At 47.2% G+C, this 22800-nt stretch overlaps 1 protein-coding gene across 4 annotated transcripts in view; it reads right to left on the bottom strand.

The window, feature by feature from the left end:
* The window catches only part of DGCR2 (DiGeorge syndrome critical region gene 2), a 55394-nt gene that overhangs the window by 16609 nt on the left and 15985 nt on the right, over positions 1–22800 (bottom strand). Inside the window, exons 2-4 of one of the 4 annotated variants that reach the window (XM_054592737.1) lie at positions 18237–18359; positions 2558–2683; positions 505–715 (exon numbers count right to left, since the gene is read on the bottom strand). In XM_054592737.1, the coding sequence (XP_054448712.1) occupies positions 505–715; positions 2558–2683; positions 18237–18359 (460 nt within the window). The remainder of the gene's footprint in view (positions 1–504; positions 716–2557; positions 2684–18236; positions 18360–22800) is intronic. The other 3 variants (XM_054592738.1, XM_054592739.1, XM_054592740.1) reach the window with 3 other exon arrangements.

Here is a 22800-nt window from a genome sequence, read left to right on the forward strand (position 1 = left end):
GTACACGCCCACAGTCACAGGCTTGCCTACCAGGGCCTCAGTCTTCTCGTCCACCGGCCTCCTGTGGTTTCCGGGAGGACTGAACGAGCGAGCCCCTGGAGAGCACTGAGCAGAGGGCCTGGCAGAGCCCATCTTCTCAGAAGGGACTACCGCCCACCTGTGCACCCCCTGTGCTGGGCCCGCAGGGGCACAAACCGCATAGCCCGTCCCGACGCAGGCTGGGTCCCCTTGCAGGTCAGCAGCTGAACCTACCAAGGAGGACCAACAAAAGGGACTGGCCCAAGGAGACCCAAGATGGCAGCCTGTCTCTGCCCTTCCGAGCTCCCACCCTGTCTCAATGCCCACCCTACACCCCTAGGTCGCTATTTCTAGTGGGTGGAGCCGTTCTTCCCCAATCTGCCAGCTGCTGGCTAGGCCTTAGGACTGCCACAGCGACCAAGAGGCCACGTGCTTGGTCGGCAATGGCCTGACGCCCAAGCCCCTTGATCCCCACCCAGGACTTACTTGTGCTGGTCTTGCCAAGCAAAACTCCGCTCCGGCTGGTCCCATTCCTGGGCCAGGACGAAGCGCAGCTCCTGGTCAGTGGAGAAGGTGGCGAGGGAGCCGTTGACGCGCTGGCAGGTCTGCGCAGCGTCCCAGTAGTTCTCCCCACTCAGGTAGACCCTGTAACAGCTGGCCGTGCCTTCATAGTGGTGCCACCCTGTCGGGCACTTCCCTAGGAAACATGAAGGACAGAAGGGGAGATGACCCCCAAAATTAGGATCCTCACTCCACAACAAGATTATATATGCTGCTCAGGAATCACCCTAGAGAAATGGGGACACTGAGGCCCAAAAGGAAAAGCTCTGCCTTTAAGACCACATATTGTGTGGGATACCTGCTTCTCTAAGATACAGATGTAAGCTAAGGTCCAAGTATATCCTGTGGCTCCTCCCAATTCTATAAGGTCTTTAATTTACTTGGTAGTAAAGACTGGCTGCTGTATTCTTTCGGTAAATTGATTTCATTCTCTCGTTAAGTCTGCTTGACAAGATGGCAGAACTGCCCACAGCAGATCACTGCAAGGCCTGGTGGGAGCGAGCAAGGAGGCTCCCTGCCCTCACCGCCCGTGCTGCCCCAACGCTGGGGCTCGGGCCAGGCCACCAGCAAGCCCAGCGCTTCCTGAGCCTACTCCTCAGCCTTCCTTTTCTGTTCTGGCCAGCACTCTGCTAAAACAGAAGCTCAGGAGACCAGAGCTGGAAGGGCCACTGAGATTGTGGGACCAACTCCTGCCTCCCACAGATGAGAAAACGAGGCTCAGGTGGTTCCATGGTGGGTAGAAGCCAAGTAGTGGGTTGAAGGAGGAGGAGTCGCCGGAGGGCCTGCCTGCGGGCAGCGGGGTGCGCGGGGAGGCCTTCACTGCCGACAGGAGCCAGCCCTCAGGGACCCCCGCGCAGGGGAACGGGGAGGTGTGGCATGGGTGCGAGGGGGGCGATCAGGCCTTTTACTGCGTGTTTCCTAAGCTCCCTACCAACCGTGGTGTATTTCGCCTGCCACTGCCCCACACGTGGGTTCCATCCTGCCTCCAGGTTGGCGGTGACACCGCGGTGGGCACAGGCCGAGCATCTCGGCTGGTGAATGTCAGCTTGGGGTTCTATTCTGCCTCCTCACCCACATCTTGGGACGGGTCCAGGGGGAAACCCTTTGGGGACAGAAGCCAATGAGTGGGGGCAAGGGAGAGAAGGAACATCTTTTTTTTACCTGTTGAACGTTGTGGAATTGCCCCCTAGGTAAGAAGCACTACTTGCTCAGAACAAAGTAGGTGAGTGACGGACAGGAGGTGCACGGGGCTGAGAGGTATGCTTCCACGGGCTGCCGTGTTGGCTGTGTGACCTGTCAGGGGCTCCGTTTCTCTGCTCGCCAAGCTTGCATTATATCCCTGTGAGAAGCCCTCAAGCTCCCAGCTATGTGTGTCAAAGCCGAGAGGCCTGAGGTGCTCCCCAGCCCTGAGCGTCTGTGCGGTCAGGATTAACAGCACCGCCTAGCACCCCAGCCCAGCATCATGTGTCACGTCAGTTCCTCCTGTCCCGGCGAGTCGCCATGGCATCACGCCTAGGCCTGTGTTTGCTGTGGTTTTTCTGCCTTCCAACCTCCCTTAATCTTGTTATGCTCCTTTAAATTCTTAATGTCACAAGGAATCTTCTAAGTAGTCACTTTAAAAATGTTTACAAATGCTGGTAGAACCTTTCCACGCCATCAGCTGTACCTGGTTTCTTGGAGCCTGTTCCCAACTACAGAAGGGCTTCTGCGGGCCGGCTCTGAACAGCAACTGTCTTGTGAAAATAGGCAGCCCAGCTCTGGGGCCAGCTGGCGTCAAAGCTTCACCATTCTCAGCCTACGTGGCCTTGGGTGGGTCACTGCACAGCCTCTCAACAGAGGAGGAGGATGCCTAACCGCCCTGAAGGGCTGTTTTAAAAGATGCCCCTAAACCCCTCGCACAGCCAAAGGGCACTGGGAGAGCCAGGGGCCTGTGGGGTTGTGGGGCTTCGGTCACAAACAGGGCAGGTCTGCAACTTACTGCTGAAGCGAACAGGCTGTGCCACATTCACTGCGTGGAAACGTGTGGGGTCGCCGCCTCGGGCCCGCCCCTGCCTCGAATCCACAGCCTCCTTCCCATGGTAAGGCCGCGAATCCCCAGTCACTTCTGGAAGCAAAAAGAGAAGTGGGCTGTAAGTATGGTTCCTGCAGCAGCACAGTCAGGCTATCTGAGGCTTGGAGGACCAGATGTGGGTGCAGCATCTATTCCATTTTTTCAGGTTTTCTTAAGAGCTCAATAAAACACTGCTGTTTGTATCAAATGGGTCATGTGTGTGTCTTATTAAATGATCCATCAGTAGTCTTCATTTTTGTACTGCTGTTGTGAAATGAGGCCTTCCCTTCACTGTGGTTTCTGCCAGGCAACAGCTGGCACAGCACAGGGCCAGCCGTTCCCGCTGACCACCCTGCAGCAGCTCGAAGCCCCAAGGAGGTTTATTCCAGAGCCTCAGCTGCCCTCCCGCCCCAGACCGCCTGGGGGCTCCGCCCTGTCAACATGAAGGGGGAACTGCTGTGTGTGACCCTCTCGGCACTAGACCCGGGACACCATCTGTCCACCTCCCCGCTGGTCCTCTCACAGCCTCAAGGTTAGGGCCTTGGTATGTTCCTGCCTGGCTCCCTGTGCCCAGCAGCCCTCGATGCATACTTGCGTGTGGCTGCAAGTGGTAGCGGGAGGCTGAACACAAGGGAGAATTCTAGTTTTATGTACCACAGTCTCGGAGTCATTTGCAGGTCGGTCCTTCCAGTCTCTTTCTGAAGTTCTCCAACCCCCGATGCAGGAAAGAGCCAGAGGCAATGTCCCCTGAGCCCCCCTCCTCCCTATTCTGCCTGCTTGGGGAGGCACCTTGGTGCACAGTGAAGACCACCTGGTGCAAGGTCAGGACAGACACACATTGGGTCTGCAGAGCTACACAGGGACAGAAGCACAGATACCTGAGCCCTCCATGTGCGTGGCTGGCCTGTGGCAAAGGACACAGAGGATGTGGTTTGGCTTGGCAAGCGGCATGGCAAGGGGCGTGGAGGACCATGTTGAATCAAGGCATAGGGATGCAGGGTAGGGTGGGGTCCTGGAAACCCACCTTCCCCGACTGTGTGGCTGGCAATTAGCCCCACTGACTAAAGCTTCCCTAGCCGTCTCGTTCTGCTAGTATCACAGACTCTGCTTTTATGGAATAAAATTCCATACGGAATTGCTTTTATTCCATAATCTACTTTTTCTTCATTAAATAAATAAATATTCAACATGAAATATTTGAAAAATATGCAAGTTTGAAAAAAAAACGTAGTAACTATTACTAATGTCAGGGTTCACCCTTCGGTCTCTTTTTTCCTACATGAATCCTTAGAAATACTAGGATCACACAACATTCTATTTTAGGGTTTGCTTTGTAAGTTTAAGACTATAAATAAATAGCTTTCCCTATTCTTAAAGAAACTTAAGAAGATCACTTTTACTGGCTGCATAGCATTCTGAGGACGGACTCCTTTAATTACCACATGCCCTATGCTACGGAGTTGAGGTTGTTTGCGTCCTTCCGCTGCGCTGCGAAGGGTCGCACTGAATGACTCGTACAGACATGGTGGGCCTCGCTGTTTCCTTCCGGGACCCTGGGCAGTCCGTTCCGAGCCCTGCCCGATTTGGTCCTCTCCCTGCTAAGCATTCAGGAGAGTATTTCCAGACCCACCTCCGGCCATGTGATGGGAATCAGGTGCCATCTGACTGTGAATCATTCTAGAATATAAAATGTTCCACCAGTGTCTGAGATTAGCTCAACATAAAGCAAAGGCCTCAAAGAAGAAGTGTCTTTAAGGCCTTGGGAACGCTCTCACCACCAACACAACGCCTAGCTTGCTGCTGCCCCCGTGGAGGGGGCCCAAGGCTGCAGCTGCTCTCTTCCAACACCCAGCCCTGGGGCCCACGCGCCATCTCTCTGGAGCTGGCGTGTGCCCTGAGCACACTGCTCCCACGAGGAGACTTACAGCTCCAGCACAGGGACAGCACTACAAAGCCCTCCCCCCTGCTTCCCAGGCAGGCCAAGGGTCAGGAAGACCCACACTGGCCTTCTGAGGGAGGGCAGGTTTAGACAAGGGGGGCGCACAGAAGGGCTTCCCAGCAGAGGGCACGGCTTGGGCAAAGGAAGGCATGTCTGGGACAGGCATGAGGACAAGCCTGGGTGTGGCAGAAGCTACGCCTAAATTTTACATCACCCTGCTGTCGGCTCAAATGAGCAAGACCTGTGATTCCACTTTGCGTCTTGGCCTCCTTCCCAGCCAAGAACAGCGTCTGGTCCACGACAGGCCACAACGCTGGCAGAAAGGCAGCTGGGTCTAGGACAGCGCCTTTCAACCATTTTCATCTCATGGCACACAGACTAATTACTGAAATTCTGTGGCACACACAAAAATATTTTTTTTCCCAACCTGACCAAAAAAAGGTATAATTTTGATTCATTCCCAGCAGATGGCTAGTGCTGTATTGACTGTTGACATTTTTTTATTTGACAGTCTAAGGGAAAAGAGGTCAGTGTCCTTGACTAAACAGTCATGTACTGCGTATTTTAAAAATCCTTGTGACACACCGGGTGAAATGTCGCTGGTCTAGGGCGGGGCGGGGGGCAGGGGAGGCAGGAGAAAGGAAGGGTAACAGAGTGTTCCCCTGGGTTACATCGGTACCGAACACTGCACTGTGCTATTCTTGTACCTTTTCTGTAGACCTGAGATTTCTCACGTTAAAATTCAGGGAAGAGGAGAGCTGACATGCCCAGGCCCAGATCCCACCCTCTGCATTTGGTGTGGCCAGAAAACCCGGCCCCACCTCCAGTGAAATATGGGTGAGTTATGATGAGGAGGTGAAATAGGTGGTTGCTGGGCTGTGGGACAAGCTCAGCGGAAAGTCAGAGTTCGGTACTTAGAGGAGGGAGAGCAGGCTCCCAGCTCCTTCTCCACTAGGCCCCCAGAACCCAAGCCGCCACCAGAACGGACATTCCTCTATGGAAAAACCTGGCCGGTCCAAGAAGAGGTCCAAAAGGGGAGGAGGTCTCTGAGGGAGACAGTCCAGTTGGTTCAGCCTCCGGGGAGGCCCAGGAGCTTCACCTGGCTCTGCCACACACAGCAGACAGGCCAGGACCGCCCGCCGGAGCGAGTCTTCAAGTGAGATACAGAGACCAAAACCATGAAATAAGTACAGAGAGATGAAAAGTTGAATAAGACATGCCATTAACATCCTCAAAGTGAGACTATATTGCACCCACAAAACAAAACAAACACCCCTCTCCAAAGAAAAAGCTCTCTTGAAAATTAATGCAAATGACAGCAAAATAAAAGCTCCTTAAAAGATGTGGTGCCAAGGAGAAACTTCCTGAAAGTAAAATAAAAAGACGAAGAGATGGAAAACTAGAGAGACTACAAAAATTGAACATCAGTCCAAAAGCTGCAATTCCAACAACAGGAGTTCTAGAAACAGAAGCTAGATAAATGGAAGAGAAAAAATACAAGTGGTTTCTTTCCCTGAACTGGAAGGCATGTGTTTCTAAAAGAAAAGATCCACTTAGTGGCCAGCACAATGTACCAAAAATACAATTTCCAGGAAGAAACAGGTTACATATGCTCAAGGAACCATCAACAATGTTGGGAGCTTGTAAAAGATGGAGGAAGATCTTCCAAATTATAGCAGGCCCTAGCTTATAATTCTAAAATTTAGCCCAATCTATCACTTGTGAGGGTAAAATAAAGGCATTTTCAAACATGCAAACAAGGCACTGAAAACTTTTGTTTCCTGTGCTCCTTTTTGGCAGAAGTAATTGAAGGAGGCAGCACATGGCTTCAATGAGGGAATAAACCCAAGCAGGAAACCGGAAGAGAGAGAGACACACACAGGGGGAGACCTGACTGTCCCATATGCTGACGGTGAAGGGAGAGCCCAAGAGGGCAGCTGGGACAGTGGGCAGCGGGCCCTGTCCGCACCAAACCGGCCCGACCCGGCAGCGGCCTCCAGGAGAGGAGGTTACAAAGCAGCGCTGGCAGAAGCAACGGAGGGGAAATTAGGAAGGAGGCCCCGCTAGGGAGATTTTAATTGGCAGTTTCTTAAAAAGTTAAACAAAATTTATGGTATGACCCAGAAATTCCACTCCTCCATTCTTTTCCCAAGAGAAATGAAAAGCATATGTCCCATCAAAAATGTGCACACTGATGTTCATAGCTGCTTTATTCACAAGGGGGAAGCAACTCAAAACACCCATCAAATAATGCATCGTTAAACAGAATGTGGTGTCATCCATACAAGGGAACATTTGGTGAGGAAAAGGAACACACTACTGACGCGTGCATGAACCTCAAAAATAGTATGCTAAGTGGAAGACGCCAGACACCAAAACATAAATTATATGATTCATTTTATATGCAGTGTCCAGAAAAGCAATTCTGTAAGAGAGAGAAAACAGATTAGTAGGTCACTGGGAACGGGGCAGGGAACGGGGAGTAACTGCAAATGGACACATGGATCTTTGCGGGGTGATGAGAATGTTCTAAAATTACTGCAGTGGACGACTGCAGAATCCTGTTAGGTTTCCAAAAATCACTGACTTGTCCATTTTAAAACCAGTGAATCTTATAGTATATAAATGATATCAATAAAGCTGTTAAAAATGGAAAGACGAAGAGGACACATACAAGTTTGTTTGTTTTTTTTTAAGTACATAATAGGTTTAAATAAAACAAAGAGAAAATGATAGGGATGAACCTTAAAAACACGCTAAGTGAAAGCAGCAGCCAGACACAAAAGACCACATGGTGTGTGACTCGTTTCTGTGAAATGCGCAGAACGATCCTCTCTGTGGATTTGCCTCTTAGCGGTTGCCAGGGCTGAGGCTTGGCAAGAAATGGAGTGCTTGCTGATCGTTCTGGGGTGACAAAAATGTTCTAAAATTAATTGTGATGGGTGTACAACTCTGTGAAAATTCTAAAAACCACTATGTAATGGACCGCCCCCCACCCCCCCAAGAAGGCAAGACCGTCCCGGGTCCTTCCCTGCCAGGGACCCTGACACCTCCGAGTGCCAGTGCGGACCCCTAGCTCCTCAAGGACACAGCTCCTTTGTTGGGGACCTCACCCTATATGTCTCTTCATCTGGCTGTTGATTCATTTCCTTTAACATCCTTTGTAATAAATCAGAAATCTAGTGAATAAAGGTGTTTTCCTGATTTCTGTGAGCCATTCTAACAAGTTGACTGACCGTAAGGGGGTGCTCTTTGAAACCTCCAATCTACAGCTGGTTGGTCAGAGGCACAGGTAAGAAGAGCCTGGGCTTGTGGTTGGCACCATGAAAGAATGTTTAATTTTCACCAACTTTTTTTTTTGCATTTAGATGATCGTGTGGTGTCCCCCCCTCCCTGCCCCATATTCTGCTATTCTTTTAGTGCGATGTATTGAGGTGAGTTTGCTGGACCATCCTTGTATTACATGAATACTTGCATTTGGTCATGGTGTTTAATTCTTTTAATGTGCTGTTAAATTCTGTTTGTTACCACTCTGTTCAGGATTTTCGCATCAGTGTTCATGGGATATTGGCCTTTAATTTTCTTTTGGCAGATTCTGTTTCTAGAAATTTGTCCATTTTGTCTAGGTTATCCAATTTGTTGATATACAATCTTCAGGGTACCTTCTTATAACCATTTTTATACTTATAAAACTGTTAGTAATGTCCCAAATTTCATTTCCTATTTTAATTGCCTAAATGTTCTCTTTCTTTAGTCAATCTAGCTAAAGGTTAATCAATTTTGCTGATCTTTGGTTTTATTGATTTTTTTCAATTGTTTTTCTGTTCTCTATCTTCTGCTACCTTTGGGTTTAGTTTTCTTCTTTTCCTAGTTCCTTAAAAGTGTAAAGTTAGGTTGTAATCTGAATTCTCTTTTTAAAATTTAAGCATTTACAGTTATACATTTCTCTCTTAGCACTGTTTTGATTGCATCCTATTAGTTTTGTATGTTGTGTTTCATTTTCTCAAGATATTTTCTAACTCGCTTTGTGATTTCTTCTTGACACCAACTTAAGAGTGTTGGTGAATTTCCATGTATTTACTAATTTTCTAGTTTTCTTCGGTTGATTTCCAGTGTCATTCCACTGTGATTAAAAACTGTACTTTATATGATTTAAATCTTTTAAATGTATTGAGACTTGTTTTGGAGCCTAATACATGGTCTACCCTGGAGAATGTTCCATGTGCACTTGAGGGAAAAATGGGTGTTCCTCTGTTGCTGGTTGAGCCTCTAAGTCCCCAAGGCTCTGTTCACCTTTCTTTGTTCATTTTGTTCCAAAGGCTAATTGTTACCATGGGGTGGCTGACCCCCTCCCCCATTCCCCTGTGGCCAGGAGGGTGGCAAGGCAGGTTCTTACACCCAGCATGTGAAAAGCTCCCCACGCCACACCTGTCGGATGGGGTGGGTTCACGGGAAGGCAGGCACAAGCACCATATAATTCAAAATGGTGATGGGGGGAGGCGCCGGACCAAAGCAGCCTGGCAGTCTAGCCTGGGGATAGGAGGGGCTGGGTGGGAGGTGGGCCCATCCAGAGCCTGGGAAGGCGTGGAAGCTGACTGGTCATTTTGAGAAAGCACCTGGTCTGTACCACAGCCAAGCTAACGGAGTCCTAGGGGAACAAAGGAACTCTTGCTCTCTCCTGCTCCTGGCGAGCTGGCTCGTGATCTGCGCTCCCACGGTGGACTCGCCTAGTCTGTCCCTGTGGCCCGTGGCCTCCGGGAGGGAGTCTCTGTCTCTCGTTTGCCGAGCGCACCTTCTCTTGCCAGAGTGTGCCACCTTGCGGCCCCAGCAGCAGCATGGCACGGGCTCCACACAGCAGGGAGCCTGAAACAGACAAGCTAGGCCACCCGGCTGACTGCAGAGCAGAGCAGCCACCCGTGGGCTCCAAAGGACTGTATTTTAAGTTGGAGCAGGGCCCTGGCTGGTGTGGCTCAGTTGGCTGGGTGTCATCCTGCAAGGTAAGGGGTCGCCAGTTCTATTCCCGGTCAGAGCACCTGCCTGGGTTACAGGCCTGGTCCTCAATAGGGGAATGCGGGAGAGGCGGCTGATCAATATTTCTTTCACACATTGATGTTTCTCTCCCTCTTTTTCTCCCTACCTTCCCCTCTCTCTAGAATGAATGAATGAATGAATAAACCTTAAAAAAGAAGTAATTAAATTGGAGCAGGAACTCTGGACACCGGCTTTTGTCTTGGCCTTGCTGAGGAGATGGGCTTTGAGACGGGGAGCCCGCCCTTCTCCCAGACGCCGCACTTGAATAAAAACCTCCTTGCTTTTACACCAGCACCTGCCCCGTCAGAGTGGGTTCTGTGGGGGCAGGCAGAGGAACCCCTTTTTGTTTGGTAACACACTGTATTTTGCCTTGTATAATGAGCAACCACGTTTTGGTGCTCATCCCACACAGGATTCTTATAGCCATGGTGGGCAATCATTATGCCCACGTGTAACGCGCACCCTTATTTCCCCCTCAAAAAAACTGGGCAAAGGGTGCACATTATACATGGAGAAATATGTAATTTCAAAAGTCTTGTTTTCAGGTTCATTTGGTTCTGGCCCCAGCCGGGTAGCTCAGTTGGTGAGTGTCACCCTGATAGGCCAAGGCTGTGTGTTCCCAGGTCAGGGCACATATAAGAATCAACCAGTGAATGTATAAATAAGTGGAACAACAAATTGATGTTTCTCTCCCCGCACCTAAGAAAAATCCGTTTTAAAAAGTTTTTAAAAAACATTTGTTCAGTCTTTCTTCTTCCTATGGAACCCCACCAGTGAATTTTTCAATTCGGTTATGTATTTGTTTGGTTCTTTTTAATAATTTCTCTTTGTTGGTACTCTCATTTTCTCCATATATTGTTTTCCGAGTTACCTTTAGTATTTTGTATTTTCCTTTAGCTCTCTGAGCACATTTAATAGTTTTAAAGCCTTTGTCTAGTATGTCAGCGATAGATTCTGCTACTTAATTTTATTCCTTTAAGTGGGCCAGGTGTTCCTGTTTGGTTTTATGCCTTGGGGTTTTGCCATTGTTGAAAATCAGGCATCCGAGGGAACAGCCACCTCCCCCTAGTCTTCGCAGACTAGCCTTGCACTGGGGAAGACCTTCACTAATTAGCCTTCTCAAGTCTTTTCAACACTTGCATCTTCTCTGGGCCTCACTGTGAACATTTCTGATTCCTAAATATCCATAACTGCTTTTAATGCCTTAATTTCCCAGAGAGTGCCAGCCAGCTTCTCAGGGCCTTAGACAGCCTCCTGCACCCCTCTACCAGCAGTCCCTTGCACCAGGCACCTGCAGCTCTGCCGACCCGTTCCACCCCTGCAGGCTTCCTGAATTGTTTCCTGAATTGTTTCCACTGCTTTCCACAGACTGAAATCTGAGCTGTGCTGGTTTTCTCTGCTCGAGCTCTGAGTCACACAGGCCATCAGTAGCTCTGGCATCCTCCAAACAGGTTAAAATGTTTCAAGGTCAGCCCTGCTCCCTCCTGTTAGAGGGGACTAGGTATTGGGCTGTTGCTTCCTTCAGACCTGTATGCCTTGTGGGCAAGGAGTGCAGCAAAGGTGAGTAGACGCTACAAAATTTCCTGGCTTTTTCTTGAGCGGGTGTTCCTGTGGCTGGGTGTCCAATCCACGGCCCAGAATGGCTATGAAGGCAGACCAACACAAAATCATCAATTTACTTAAAACTTCCTTCTGGCTCATCAGTTTTTGTTAGTGTCTGTGTATTTAATGTGTGGCCCAAGACAACTCTTCTTCCAGCGTGGCCCAAAGACGCCAAAAGGCTCGACACCCCAACATGTAGACCTTCGACGATTTCTAGAGCTTCTATAATTATTTTAGCCAGTCTCTAGTTGTTTTCATTTTTTTTTAAAGATTCTATTTATTTTTAGAGAGGAGGGAAGGGAGATAGAGGAAGAGAAACATCAATCTGTTGCCTCGTGCAGGCACATTCCCATCCAGGGGCCTGGCCCGCAACCCAGGCATGTGCCCTGACTGGGAATTGAACAAGCAACCTTTTAGGATGCAGGCTGCCACTCAATCCAGTGAAGCCACACCAGCCAAGGCTCTAGTTGCATTTTTTAAATGTATCTGTAGGGGAGTGAGGATTTGGGGTTTCCTAGACTACCATTTTGCTGATGTCAGAATATATATTTAAAGTTTTATTTATATATATTTAAAATATATATTTAAAGTCTTTTATTCCCTGAATTATAAAATAACTAATATGTACTAAGACATTATTTTGTGCCATGTTCTGTTCTAAGCACTGCCTATGTATCATGGTATTAAGCCTCACAACAACCCTAACAGGTAGACACTACTACTTTTCTCATCTTACAGATGAGAACAATGAAGTTCACAAAGCATCCTGCACACAGGACCACAGCCGGTGGAGGCAGGAATACCAGTCCCAGCAGCCTGGTTCCAAGCCCTCACATTTAGCCACCGTTTTACGTGCAGCGGCGCTGGCCACCTCAAGCACTCTCTTCCGGCCCGTTTGGTCTAGAATGCTTTGTCCAGAGTCTGGCAAGCATCCCGTGGACGTTTTCTTCCAGTCTGGAACACCGGCTTTCATATTTAGGCGGAAGGTGGTCCAGCTTCCCAGAGGCTCTGTGAGCACTAAAGGCCAGGTGTGGGTAGGGTCAGGTGAAGCTCCAGGTGGGGGACCACAGGAGAGCTGGTCTTTTAGCTGGTAACCCACCGTCACGTTGATATCTCTTCCACCTCTTGCACAAAACGTGAGTTTCTCTGGGAGAGGCTCCTCCAACCCCTGCCTGGGGAAACGGGCCTGGGCGCTGGCAACTGGGGAGCAGGGCAGAGCAGATGGCTGAGTTTCCCACGTGCCCCCATAGAGAGCTTCCCTCAATTCCTGTTTTCTACCTCTACGGCTTCCCCTCTGCTGGGCCTGATGTCTCGTATTTTGCTAACTTTAAGTCCAGGTGTTATCTAATGGAAATACAATGCAAGCCACATTTCAGCAGGAGATGGATTTTCATTTCATTTAGCCCAATATATTCAAAGTACTGTCATTTCAACATGTAATCAATATAAAAAAGTATTAATGAGATAGTCCACTTTTTTAAAACTAACTCTTTAATATCAGATGTATACTTGACACTTCTAGGCATATTTGAGTTCGAAATGGACACATTTCAAGTGCTCAGTATAACTCAGGGCTACCCTACAGGACAGTGCCATGGGACAGAGCCGTGGGGAACGGGCCGGTAGGAAATAAACTTCAGGTTTACTGGTGGGAGAAGTCATCTGGCGACGGTGAGTGGAGACGGGAGGGCGATGGTGGAAGAGAACCCCACCAGCCTCACCCTACTCCCTCACAGACGCCCGCCAGCAGCGGTGCTGAGAACGCCAAGTGTTTCGGGGGCTCTGCTTGTCAAGCAGGTCACTCCCTTGTGTTCTCTCTCTCAGGCAGGCCCATGGGTGCAGGGTCTCTGCCATGCTAAGTCGGTTTCACTCTCCCATCCATGGGCTTTTCTTTAAAAAAAAAAAAAAAAAAAAAAGGAGGAGGAGGAGGAGGAGGAAGTTGTCTAACATCTGATACATTCCAAAGAATATATGTGTAAAGAAGTAAAGCCTAATAATGAAATAGTTATGAACGCCCTTCCCACCTGATGTAAGAACTCAAACATCACCTTAGGGTTGAAACTACATGCTTGCTTCTTCCAGTCTTACTCCTCTGTGTCCCCACCAGTGATGAACCAGGAGTCCAAATTTTGTATATTACTATTTTACCTTTTTTTCTTTCAATTTACCATTCATGTATCTGTAAATAAGATAACAGTCACTTTTGCTTGGGTATATTGTGCTATATATACTTTTTGGCAAATCGCCTTTGTTACCTGCATTCTGTTTTTAAGGTTCACCCATGTTGCTGCGAGAACCTGACATTCACTTGCTCTTTTGGTTCAGAATACTCCAACATGTGCCCTGCCTGGTGTGGCTCAGTGGATTGTGTGTCAGTATGCGAACCAAAGAGTTGCTGGTTCAATTCCCAGTCAGGGCACATGCCTGGGTTGCAGGCCAGGTCCCCAGTAGGGGGTGTACGAAAGGCAACCACACATTCCTCCCACCCTTCCCCCTCTAAAAATAGATAAAATCTTTTTTAAAAATGTTAAAAACAACAAAAAAAATAATAATACTCTAACATGTGAACACAGACATTTGGCTATTCCAAGGTGTAGATCAGAACAAGTGGTACTGTGAGAATTTCTCTCGAGTGTCCCCAAATGGAAACCCAGGATCAAAGAACACATGAATATTCCGCTTTGCAAGTTAATGCCCCTTTTGTGTATCAATTTATCCTCACCAGCAGCAGATAAGATTTCCAAGCTATCCACATCCTCTCCGAACACTTGGTTTTGTCAGACACCTCAATTTTTCCCAATCTAAGTATCTACGAAGTGGTGTATCTCACTGTAGTCTTAGAATGCTACTGAGGTTAAGTATCTTTTTATGTTGAATCACCACTCTTGTTAATTCTTCGGTGACATGCCTGTTTTTCCTTTGTCCATTTGTAGGAGTTATTTATATGTGCTGGATTATAATCTTGTATAGGCTTGTAAGTGTTATAAATATATTCCCACTCTGTAGCTTTCTATTCACATTCTTTACTGCTACCTTTTGATAAAGGGAAGATCTTAGGTATTATCCTACATTATCTTCTAGAAGTTTTTCTTTAATTAACCTGAAACTGATGTTCCTGCATGTTGAACATTAGGGATCCAATTTCCTCTTTCCCAACTGTCACAGCACTCCGTGCTGAGGAGTCTAACCTTTGCCCAGTGATATGTAATTCCACCTCTGCCATACAGATCACGTTTCTCTGGTCTGTTTCAGGCTGCTCTGCTGTCCCACTGGCCGACTCATGCTACCCCCGAGCCAACTGTAAAGTAAGCCTTGAAACTGGCAAGGCAAGTGCTCGCTCCTAACTCTTCTTCAAAGTGCCCTAACAACATTAGGACATTATTCTTCCAAACATTTTCAAACTGACTTGTCACATTTCCCAAAAACCCTCTGGAGATGCACTGAGCCCACAGATCAATATAAGAACAGAGAACTTCACCCCATTGAGTCTTCCTAGCCAAGAACATCCTGTCTCTATTTATTCAACTATTCTTTAATGACTCTTAATAAAGCTGTAAATTTTTCTCCATTAAAATTTTTACACATCTTCTGTTAGTTCCCAGTTATATCAAAGATGTTTCAGTTACAACAGAGACCATGCTGGCTATTTCAAACACAAAGGGATTTAATACGATGCTGTCAAACAACTGAAAAAGCTAGAGTTGCACAAAAGTAAAGTGGGCTGGCTCTGTCAGCTTCACCTCTGCAGTTGCAGTGGGACAATCAGGAAGCTGCTGTTGCCATCCACAGGTGGGGAAACCGCAGGGGGCCGCCACCAGGCTGCCAGGCCACAGGCTGCCCTGTAGCCCTGAGACGGGCCGGCCAGTGGGAGGTGCGGGAGCCACCGCACTCTCTCGCCTGGGTCTGGGCCCACACAACCCACCCTGGTGCCAGAGGAAAAAGGATTCTTCTACCTCTCTTCCGCCTCCCCAATTTCACTGGAAGGATCTCATGGGCTAAATGGTACCCAGAAGCCTGCTGGCAGGGCGTCTGAGCGTCACACCCCCAGCCTTGCAGCCTGAAAGCCAGGGCGTGCGCTGAGTGCCCAGGCTACATCCAGCACACCACTGCCCGTTTTCTACCTTCCAAAACCACGCTGGGATTACTGATCTACTGTTACATTTTTTACCTTTTTTTTTGACCCTGTGGTTTTCTTTTATTGTATTTTTAGCAGGGTAATGAAATAATCTTGTGTTTGCTCCACAAGTCCTGAAGTACATATTCAAAAACAAACTGACCAAGCATGGCTACGGCTTCCCACAGGTTCACTTAAACACTCCCTACAGATAGGAAAAACACAGCACAAGTGATCATTAGCTAACTTCCTGTCCAGGCCACCCCCCATATAGGTTAATGAATATTTAAGCTATACCTATGATTTTTTAAAAATATTTTATTTTTATAGAGAGAGGAAAGGAGGGAGATGGGGAGAGAAACATCAATGTGATAGAGAAAGATCAATCAGCCACCCCTTGCACGTGCCCCAACCAGGGACCCAACCTGCTACCCAGGCATGTGCCCTGATCAGCAATCAAATGGGCGACCCTTTGTCCTACAGAATGACACCCAGTGAACTGAGCCACATTGGTATATCTATGATATTTTAAAAAAATTAATTTAAAATAAACTAGAAAGAACTATGACAAAATTTCAGCAGTTATTAATTCAGCAAAGTGAGAAATAGATATTATTCTTTGTATATTTTGATAAATTTCTCAAAATTCCAACCCTACAACAATTAGAAATCAATCTGCCATCCCAGGCGGATCACGCTGTGGCACTATGCCGCCACACAGGCACAGAACCAGGAGCCAAGGAGAAAGCAGGGGTGAGCTGGGCATTGCCACAGGCCCCAGCCGCCTCGGCCCTCCAGAGCACACCAGACCCAGCTAGGCCTCGGTGAGTGTTTGCACACTGTCATCGGCATCACGCCTTCCATGGTCGGGGCCTAAAGTATGCCATCTGCTCAGGACTCTGGGCTCCTGTAGGACAGACTTTATTCTTCTGTTTGGGGAGAAGATACAGGAACCTACATAACTTCAAGTCAACACTTAAACTAAGCGGCTTGTGACCCTCTGTACCAACCACATGACCCAAAGAGAAATCAGATCCAGTCCCTGCCTTCAGCAAGTCCCCAGTGCATTGACAGATGAACAAGTTGAACCATAAGGGTGTTTACCATTGTTTTCAGTACCTATAACGGGGCAGTTATTGTACACAACCTTAAAAGCTAAACCAAAGATGCCTTGAAAACAGCAGGTAAGCCATGCTTCCATTTTAAAGCAAGCCAAGAACCATTTGGTTCTTTGTTCAGAAAATTCTCTAGGAGGCTAGATGTGAAGTCTCATCTTATATATAGGTCAGATCAGGCGATGCTCCCAGGCACAACCACCGGTCCTCACCAGGCTAACCAGCATGTAGTACCTACATTTCAAGTGCTGGGGAGGTCACGCGCTCTGGGCTGTGACTTGAGGAATGACCAGGTAGGCTCCCAGATGCAGGGCTATCCCAGAGGCTCCTAACCCAGCCACCATCATCCTGACTCTCACCTGGAAAGGCAGACGCCTCAACTACAGACATGCACATCCAATGAAGGAAGAACAGGCACAGGGATGATTCAAAGAGGTCCTTTTACAGGGGTCACCTCTACAGGGAAATACAGTCCAAAGAGACCACCTCTATTTATTTTGGGATCCCCCCACCTCAATGAAGGAAGCTCACCAAGCTCAAATCAAATTCCACTTGATGTCCCAACTGATCCCCCTGGTTGGAGTTAATCAGTTTTCTTCAGCAACTAGCCTATGGGAATTCCAACATTCCTTTCATTTACTGAACACTGAAGAGAATCCTGCCCTATGCCAGGTCCTGCTGAGGATGAGGGCAGACTCAGTCTAGAAGGAGATCAAGCATGCGCACAAGTGATGGTAAGAATTACCAGCAGTTCTATGTGCTGTTGGGGGAACAGAGCAGGTGTTAGCAGAGGCCACCCGACCACCAGCAGGCCCAGAAATGCCTTTTTGTGGAATCATCTAGCCACGCCTTGAAGGATGGGCAGGATCTGTCCATGCAGAAAGACAACAAGGGGATTCCAGGAAAAGAGAAAGGCATAAACAAGAAGTATGTGGCTAGGAAATTCTTCATGGGGTGAGCACAGGAAATAGCCTAGCTAAGTCACTGAGGAGAAAACTGCAATAAGCTGGTTTGGGGCGGGGGGGGGGGGGGGGGTGGCGGCGGGCGGGCGGGAAGCCAGATTGTGAGGAAATTTGAATGAAAGGTCGAAGAATTTAGGTCTGAGATCCCTGCTGGAATAAGACACACCTTTCTCTTAGGGCCTTTATCAGAACCACGTGGGTCTTAAACACATTAGAATGTGTACGTGTGTCTGTCTTGCAGGACTACACGTGAGACACTGCAACGTCCATCCTAACCCAAGTTGAGAGCCAGGGACGTAGTGAACACCATTACTCTTGGGTATATTATATTCTCTGAGGGCGCTGGACCAGAAACCAGGTGGAAAACCGACACCTGAGTCATTCTGTGGCATTCCCTGTCCTTGTGAAACATGCACTGTCAGGAGAGAACCCCAGTGAAAGATGACTTGTGGCTGCGCGAGCAGGATAGAGAGCCAAGGTCCGTCCGAATGACTGCTGCCGGGTTCTAGCTGAGTCTCGAAGGCACCTACCTCTGAAATCAGGCAAGAAGGGAGCAAGAGGCCACCACGCTTCAGGGCGCTGCTCTCAGGGCCAGCAGCATGTCCCAAAACATGGCATCACAGGCACCTCTCTTGCCTCACCACAGCCCTGACCCTGCCATCTTGTAAGTTCTAAGATCTATCTGTGTTGGGCATCAATTTTTTTAAAAAGACAGAGAAAGAGAGAGGGGAGGAGGTGTTCAAAATAACCTTCCAGTGCATGGATATAGCACGGGGTACTGGCTGACACCATCTGCCCACTGGGAAGCAGGGGCCACGTGCATCTGCCTGCCCGACACACTCACCTGGACAGTCGGCTTCGTCGCTCTCATCCTCACAAGTCACCCAGCCGTCACACTGCCAGGGGAGGGGGATGCACTGGATGGTGCCGCTGCGACAGGCAAACTGCCCAGGGTTGCACCGCAGCTCTATGAAACCAAAGGGCAAGAGGCCGTTGAGGAAGCGGCAGTAGCAGTGGAGACCTGGAGTGGCCAGCTGCCATGGCCCAGTGCTGCCACCGCCCAGATCCCACGAGCGTGGGCCAGACGCCAGGCAGCCTCCCTACAGCCCGCCTCCTCGGGGGTCTGCACGCATGCCCCAAGGAGGAGCCCAAGAGCTGTGCCCAAAATGCCACAGGTCCCCAGAGCGTCTCATCCCCCAGAGACACGGACCTTGACGCGCAAACACAAACACACACTGCCGCACTGCTGCCCCGCGCCAGGTCTGCGTTGCATGGCAGGGAGACAGAAACAAGAGTGCACACCTCTCACCCCGAGGGATTCTGGGTCAACAGAGGAGACACACATACACTCCATACACACACAGACAAACACACACACTTGGGTTTCCGTCAAAGCACAAACGGCAGGCACCACACAGGAGCGCTTAGACAGCATGCTAACAACATGAAGGAGAGTCTGCCTCCACCTGCAGGGCTCTGGAATGCTCCTTAAAGAAGGTGGGATGTGAACAGGGCTCCCAAGGCAGGTCGACAGTTTCAGAGGCATATATAGCATAGTAAGACGGGAAGAGCAATCCAGAGAAAGCAGCACTTAAGGAAATATCACAGGGCAGCAGAACATGCCAGTTAGACTGTGGGAGCTGACAGATGCAGAATCACTGGAGATAAGACTGGAATGTAAGAAGGATCAGACCATGGAGGCTTGGAAGGTAAGATAATTCTGACCTTTATTTGGTATGTGGGAGGGAGCCAACAAGTAATGTAGTAAGATCTGTGGTTTAAGTAGGTATCACTGGCAACGGTTTCTGGAAGCAATTAAAATAGGGAACCAGACAAAAATATTAAATAGCCATGAAAAGTCTTGAACTGAGGCAGGGGTTGGCAAACTACAGCCCACTAGCCAACTCCTGTCCTTCCCATCGTTTCTTTTTTAAATAATGTTTTCTTGGAACACAGTCACAAACATATACAGTCTACGCCTGCTCTTGAGCTACAACAGCAGAGTTGAGTGGCTACACCAGAGACTGTACCACCTGCAAAGCTGAAAATGTTTATTCTCTGGTCCTTTAAGAAAAAGTTGGCAGACTCCAGAACTGAGGGGGCAGCTGATAAATGGGCAGACTTTGGAACCCAGGAAAAACACTGAGGTGTGAGGGGCAAAGTCCTGCACACCAACGTGACGACACATGAAGAATGGATGGAGTCACAGGAATGAATTTAACTGTTTACCTGCCAAGAACAAAATATAAGAAAACACCAGTTCTCCAGGCACTGGCCATCAAGCAAGGAAGAGCAGCGATTCTCTTAAGAGTCAGGAAACACGCAAGTGAGCCTTCTTGCCCAGAGAACATTTCCAGGCTACGGGGCAAGGGGAGGGACTCCAGGGGGACCTGGAAGACCCTTGGAGAGAGTGGAAGCAGCTAAAAACTGAGGGAAACTCAGGAAGGGAGCACCCACAGGGTAGAGCTCATACAGCAGCCTTCTAGAGATCAAGGAAGAGGAAAAGTGCACAGACAGGACTCCAGGGATGCATGGGGGGCCGCGGACACACACGAACATAGAGGGGGATCAGCCGAAACAGTTGAAGAAACAATGGCATAAACTTCCCAATCCGATGAACACTAGAAACCCATAGATCTAAGAGCTCAATGAACCCCAAACACAAGAAATATAAAGAAAATTATTCAATGGCACATCATAATCAAATCACTTAAAACCAGCAATAGAGAACTCTTTAAAGTAGCTAGAGGGAAAAAAAAGATGTATTACATACAGAAAAACAAAGACAAAGATGACAACAGATTTCTCATAAATAGCATAAGATGGAAAACAGTGGAGAAATATTTGTAAGTTCTGAAAAAAGAAATAGCTGTAAACCTAGAATTATTTAAAGCAAAGACATGTGTACTACATTGTGGGGTTTACAACATGTAGCAGTAACACTGTGACAACAATTGCACAAAAGCTGGAAAGAGAGCAGCAGAAGAATACTGTTTTAATGCCCTTATATACTACAAGTGAAGTCGTCTGTCACATGAAGAGGGTAAACTGTGGTAAGTCAAAGATAAATACCACTAAACTAACATAAGAGTTATAGCAAGTAAGCCAATGAGGACAACAAAATAGAATAAAAAGAGTCAATCCAAAAAAAGGCAGAAAGGGAAAAGGAAACAAGAGAGAGTACAAAAAAAAGAAAACAAATGACAAAATGATAAACTTTAATCAATTTTGCCTAATCAATAAACATATGGGATGATCTAAACACCCCAATTAAAAGACAGAATTTGGCCTTGACCAGTGTAGCTCAGCTGGCCGGGCGTTGTCCCACAAAGTGAAAGACTGTCAGTAAAGATTCCCAGTTGGAGCATGTGCCCGAATTGCGGGCCAGATCCACAGCAGGGGGTGCATGAGAGGCAACCACCCACTGATGTTTCTCTCCCTCTTTTTCTCCCTCCCTTCCCCTCTCTCTAAAAATAAATAAATTTTTTAAAAAATTAAAAAAAAAACATTCCTTTAAAAAAATTCCAATTTTTAAGTTTAAAAACGTCACATAAAGAAAACCCCAGGCCCAGATGGCATCACTGTAAAGTTCTACTAAATATTTAAGAAATAACACCAATTCCATACAAAATCTTCCAGAAATTTAAATATTTTAAAATTACCGTAACAATAGCATCAAAACCAGGAAATACTTGGGGGAAAATGTAGTAACAGGTGTGCAAGTTCCAAACATGGAAAATTACAGAATACTGCTAAGAAAAACTTTCTAAAGACCTCAGTCTACAGGAGTACATGAAATGCTCATGGAGCAGTAAACGTAATACTGTTAAGATACCTATTCTACCCAAATTCATCACAGATTCAGTGCAATCCTGATCAATGTTCCCAGCAGGCCTTTTTGCAGAAAGTGATAAACTGACTCTAAAACTCACATGGTCATATGGAAATGCAAAAGACTTCGCATACCCAAGACACCTTTGGAAGGAAAAGCAAAGCTGGAGGACTCCCACTACCGGAAGTGAGCACTTGCCTTGGAAGTGAGCACTTGCTGTAAAGGCACAGTAACCAAGACAATGCAGCATAAGCATCGAGACAGACATCCAGATCAATGGAACCAAAAAAGAGTGTCCAGAGACAGGCCCCCGCATAAGTGGGCAACTAATTTATGAGAAAGGTGCAAAAGCAATTCTCTGGAGGAAGAATAGTCCTTTTAACAAATGGTACTGGGACACCAGGATATTCATTTTTTAAAAAAGAACTCTGACTCATTCTGTGTACCAAAAATTAACTCAAAATATATCACAGATCTAACTGGAAAACTTAAAACTATAAAACTTATAGAAGAAAGACATAAGAGAAAAAGTCTTTGTGACCCTGGGTTAGGCAACGATTTCTTAGATACATATACCAGAAGAATGATCTGTAAAAGAAAAAGTTGATAAGTACAACTTCATTAAAACTGAGAACTTTTCTTCTTCAAAAGACACTGTTACGAGAATAAAAAGACAAGTCACATACTGGAAGAAAACATCTGTAAATCAAATACCTGATAAAGCACTTGTATTCAGAATATATTAAGAACTCTCAAATTTCAATAAGAAAACAACATACCCTCTCCCCAAAAGGAAGAAAACAACCTACCCAATTTTTAAAGCGGGCAAAAGATTTTCATGAACACTTAACCAAAGAAGATATACAGATGGCAAACAAGCACATAGGGAAACGGAAATGAAAACCATGAGACACCATTACATACTCATTAGTGATTACAAAATAATAATAATAATACCAAGTGTGGCAAGTATGTGAAGTAACTGGAACTCCTCTTACACTGTTAATGGGAATGCAAAATGAAACAACTACTTTGAAAACAATCAACAGTTTCTAAAAGGTTGAGTATGTACCTACCATAAGACCCAGTCACTCCACTCTTAGTTATTTATGCAAGAAAAATCAAAGTACCTGTCCAGATAAAGACTTGTTCAGAGTAATTTTATTTGCAATAGCCAAAAGCTGGAAACAATCCAAATGTCCAGAACAACTAAATGAATAAACAAATTGCGATATAGTTATACAATGGAATATTACTCAGCAAAAAAGACAAATGAACCACTGATACATGCAGCAACATGTAAAAACAAAACAAAATGGAACAAAAACAAGAAGTAAGCTGCAGGCTGTAGTTTGCCAATCTGTGTCCCAGAGTTTAGTTGCAGAGATAACACTTTAACCTCAATCCCATTCCACACATGCAGCAAAGGAAGACCCTATATGTCTGATGAACTGAGCTACTCCAAGATCTTCCTCTACTCTTTAAGTCTACAACAAAGTGTCAGCAATCCTCTGGTCCTGGCTGGTGTGACTCAGTGGACTGAGATCCACCCAGTGAACCAAAAGATCACTGGTTC

Source organism: Pteronotus mesoamericanus, unplaced genomic scaffold, assembly GCF_021234165.1.
Source record: "Pteronotus mesoamericanus isolate MK-2021 breed Mesoamerican mustached bat unplaced genomic scaffold, CSHL_Meso_final scaffold_371, whole genome shotgun sequence".
In the NCBI taxonomy this organism is placed as follows: domain Eukaryota; kingdom Metazoa; phylum Chordata; class Mammalia; order Chiroptera; family Mormoopidae; genus Pteronotus; species Pteronotus mesoamericanus.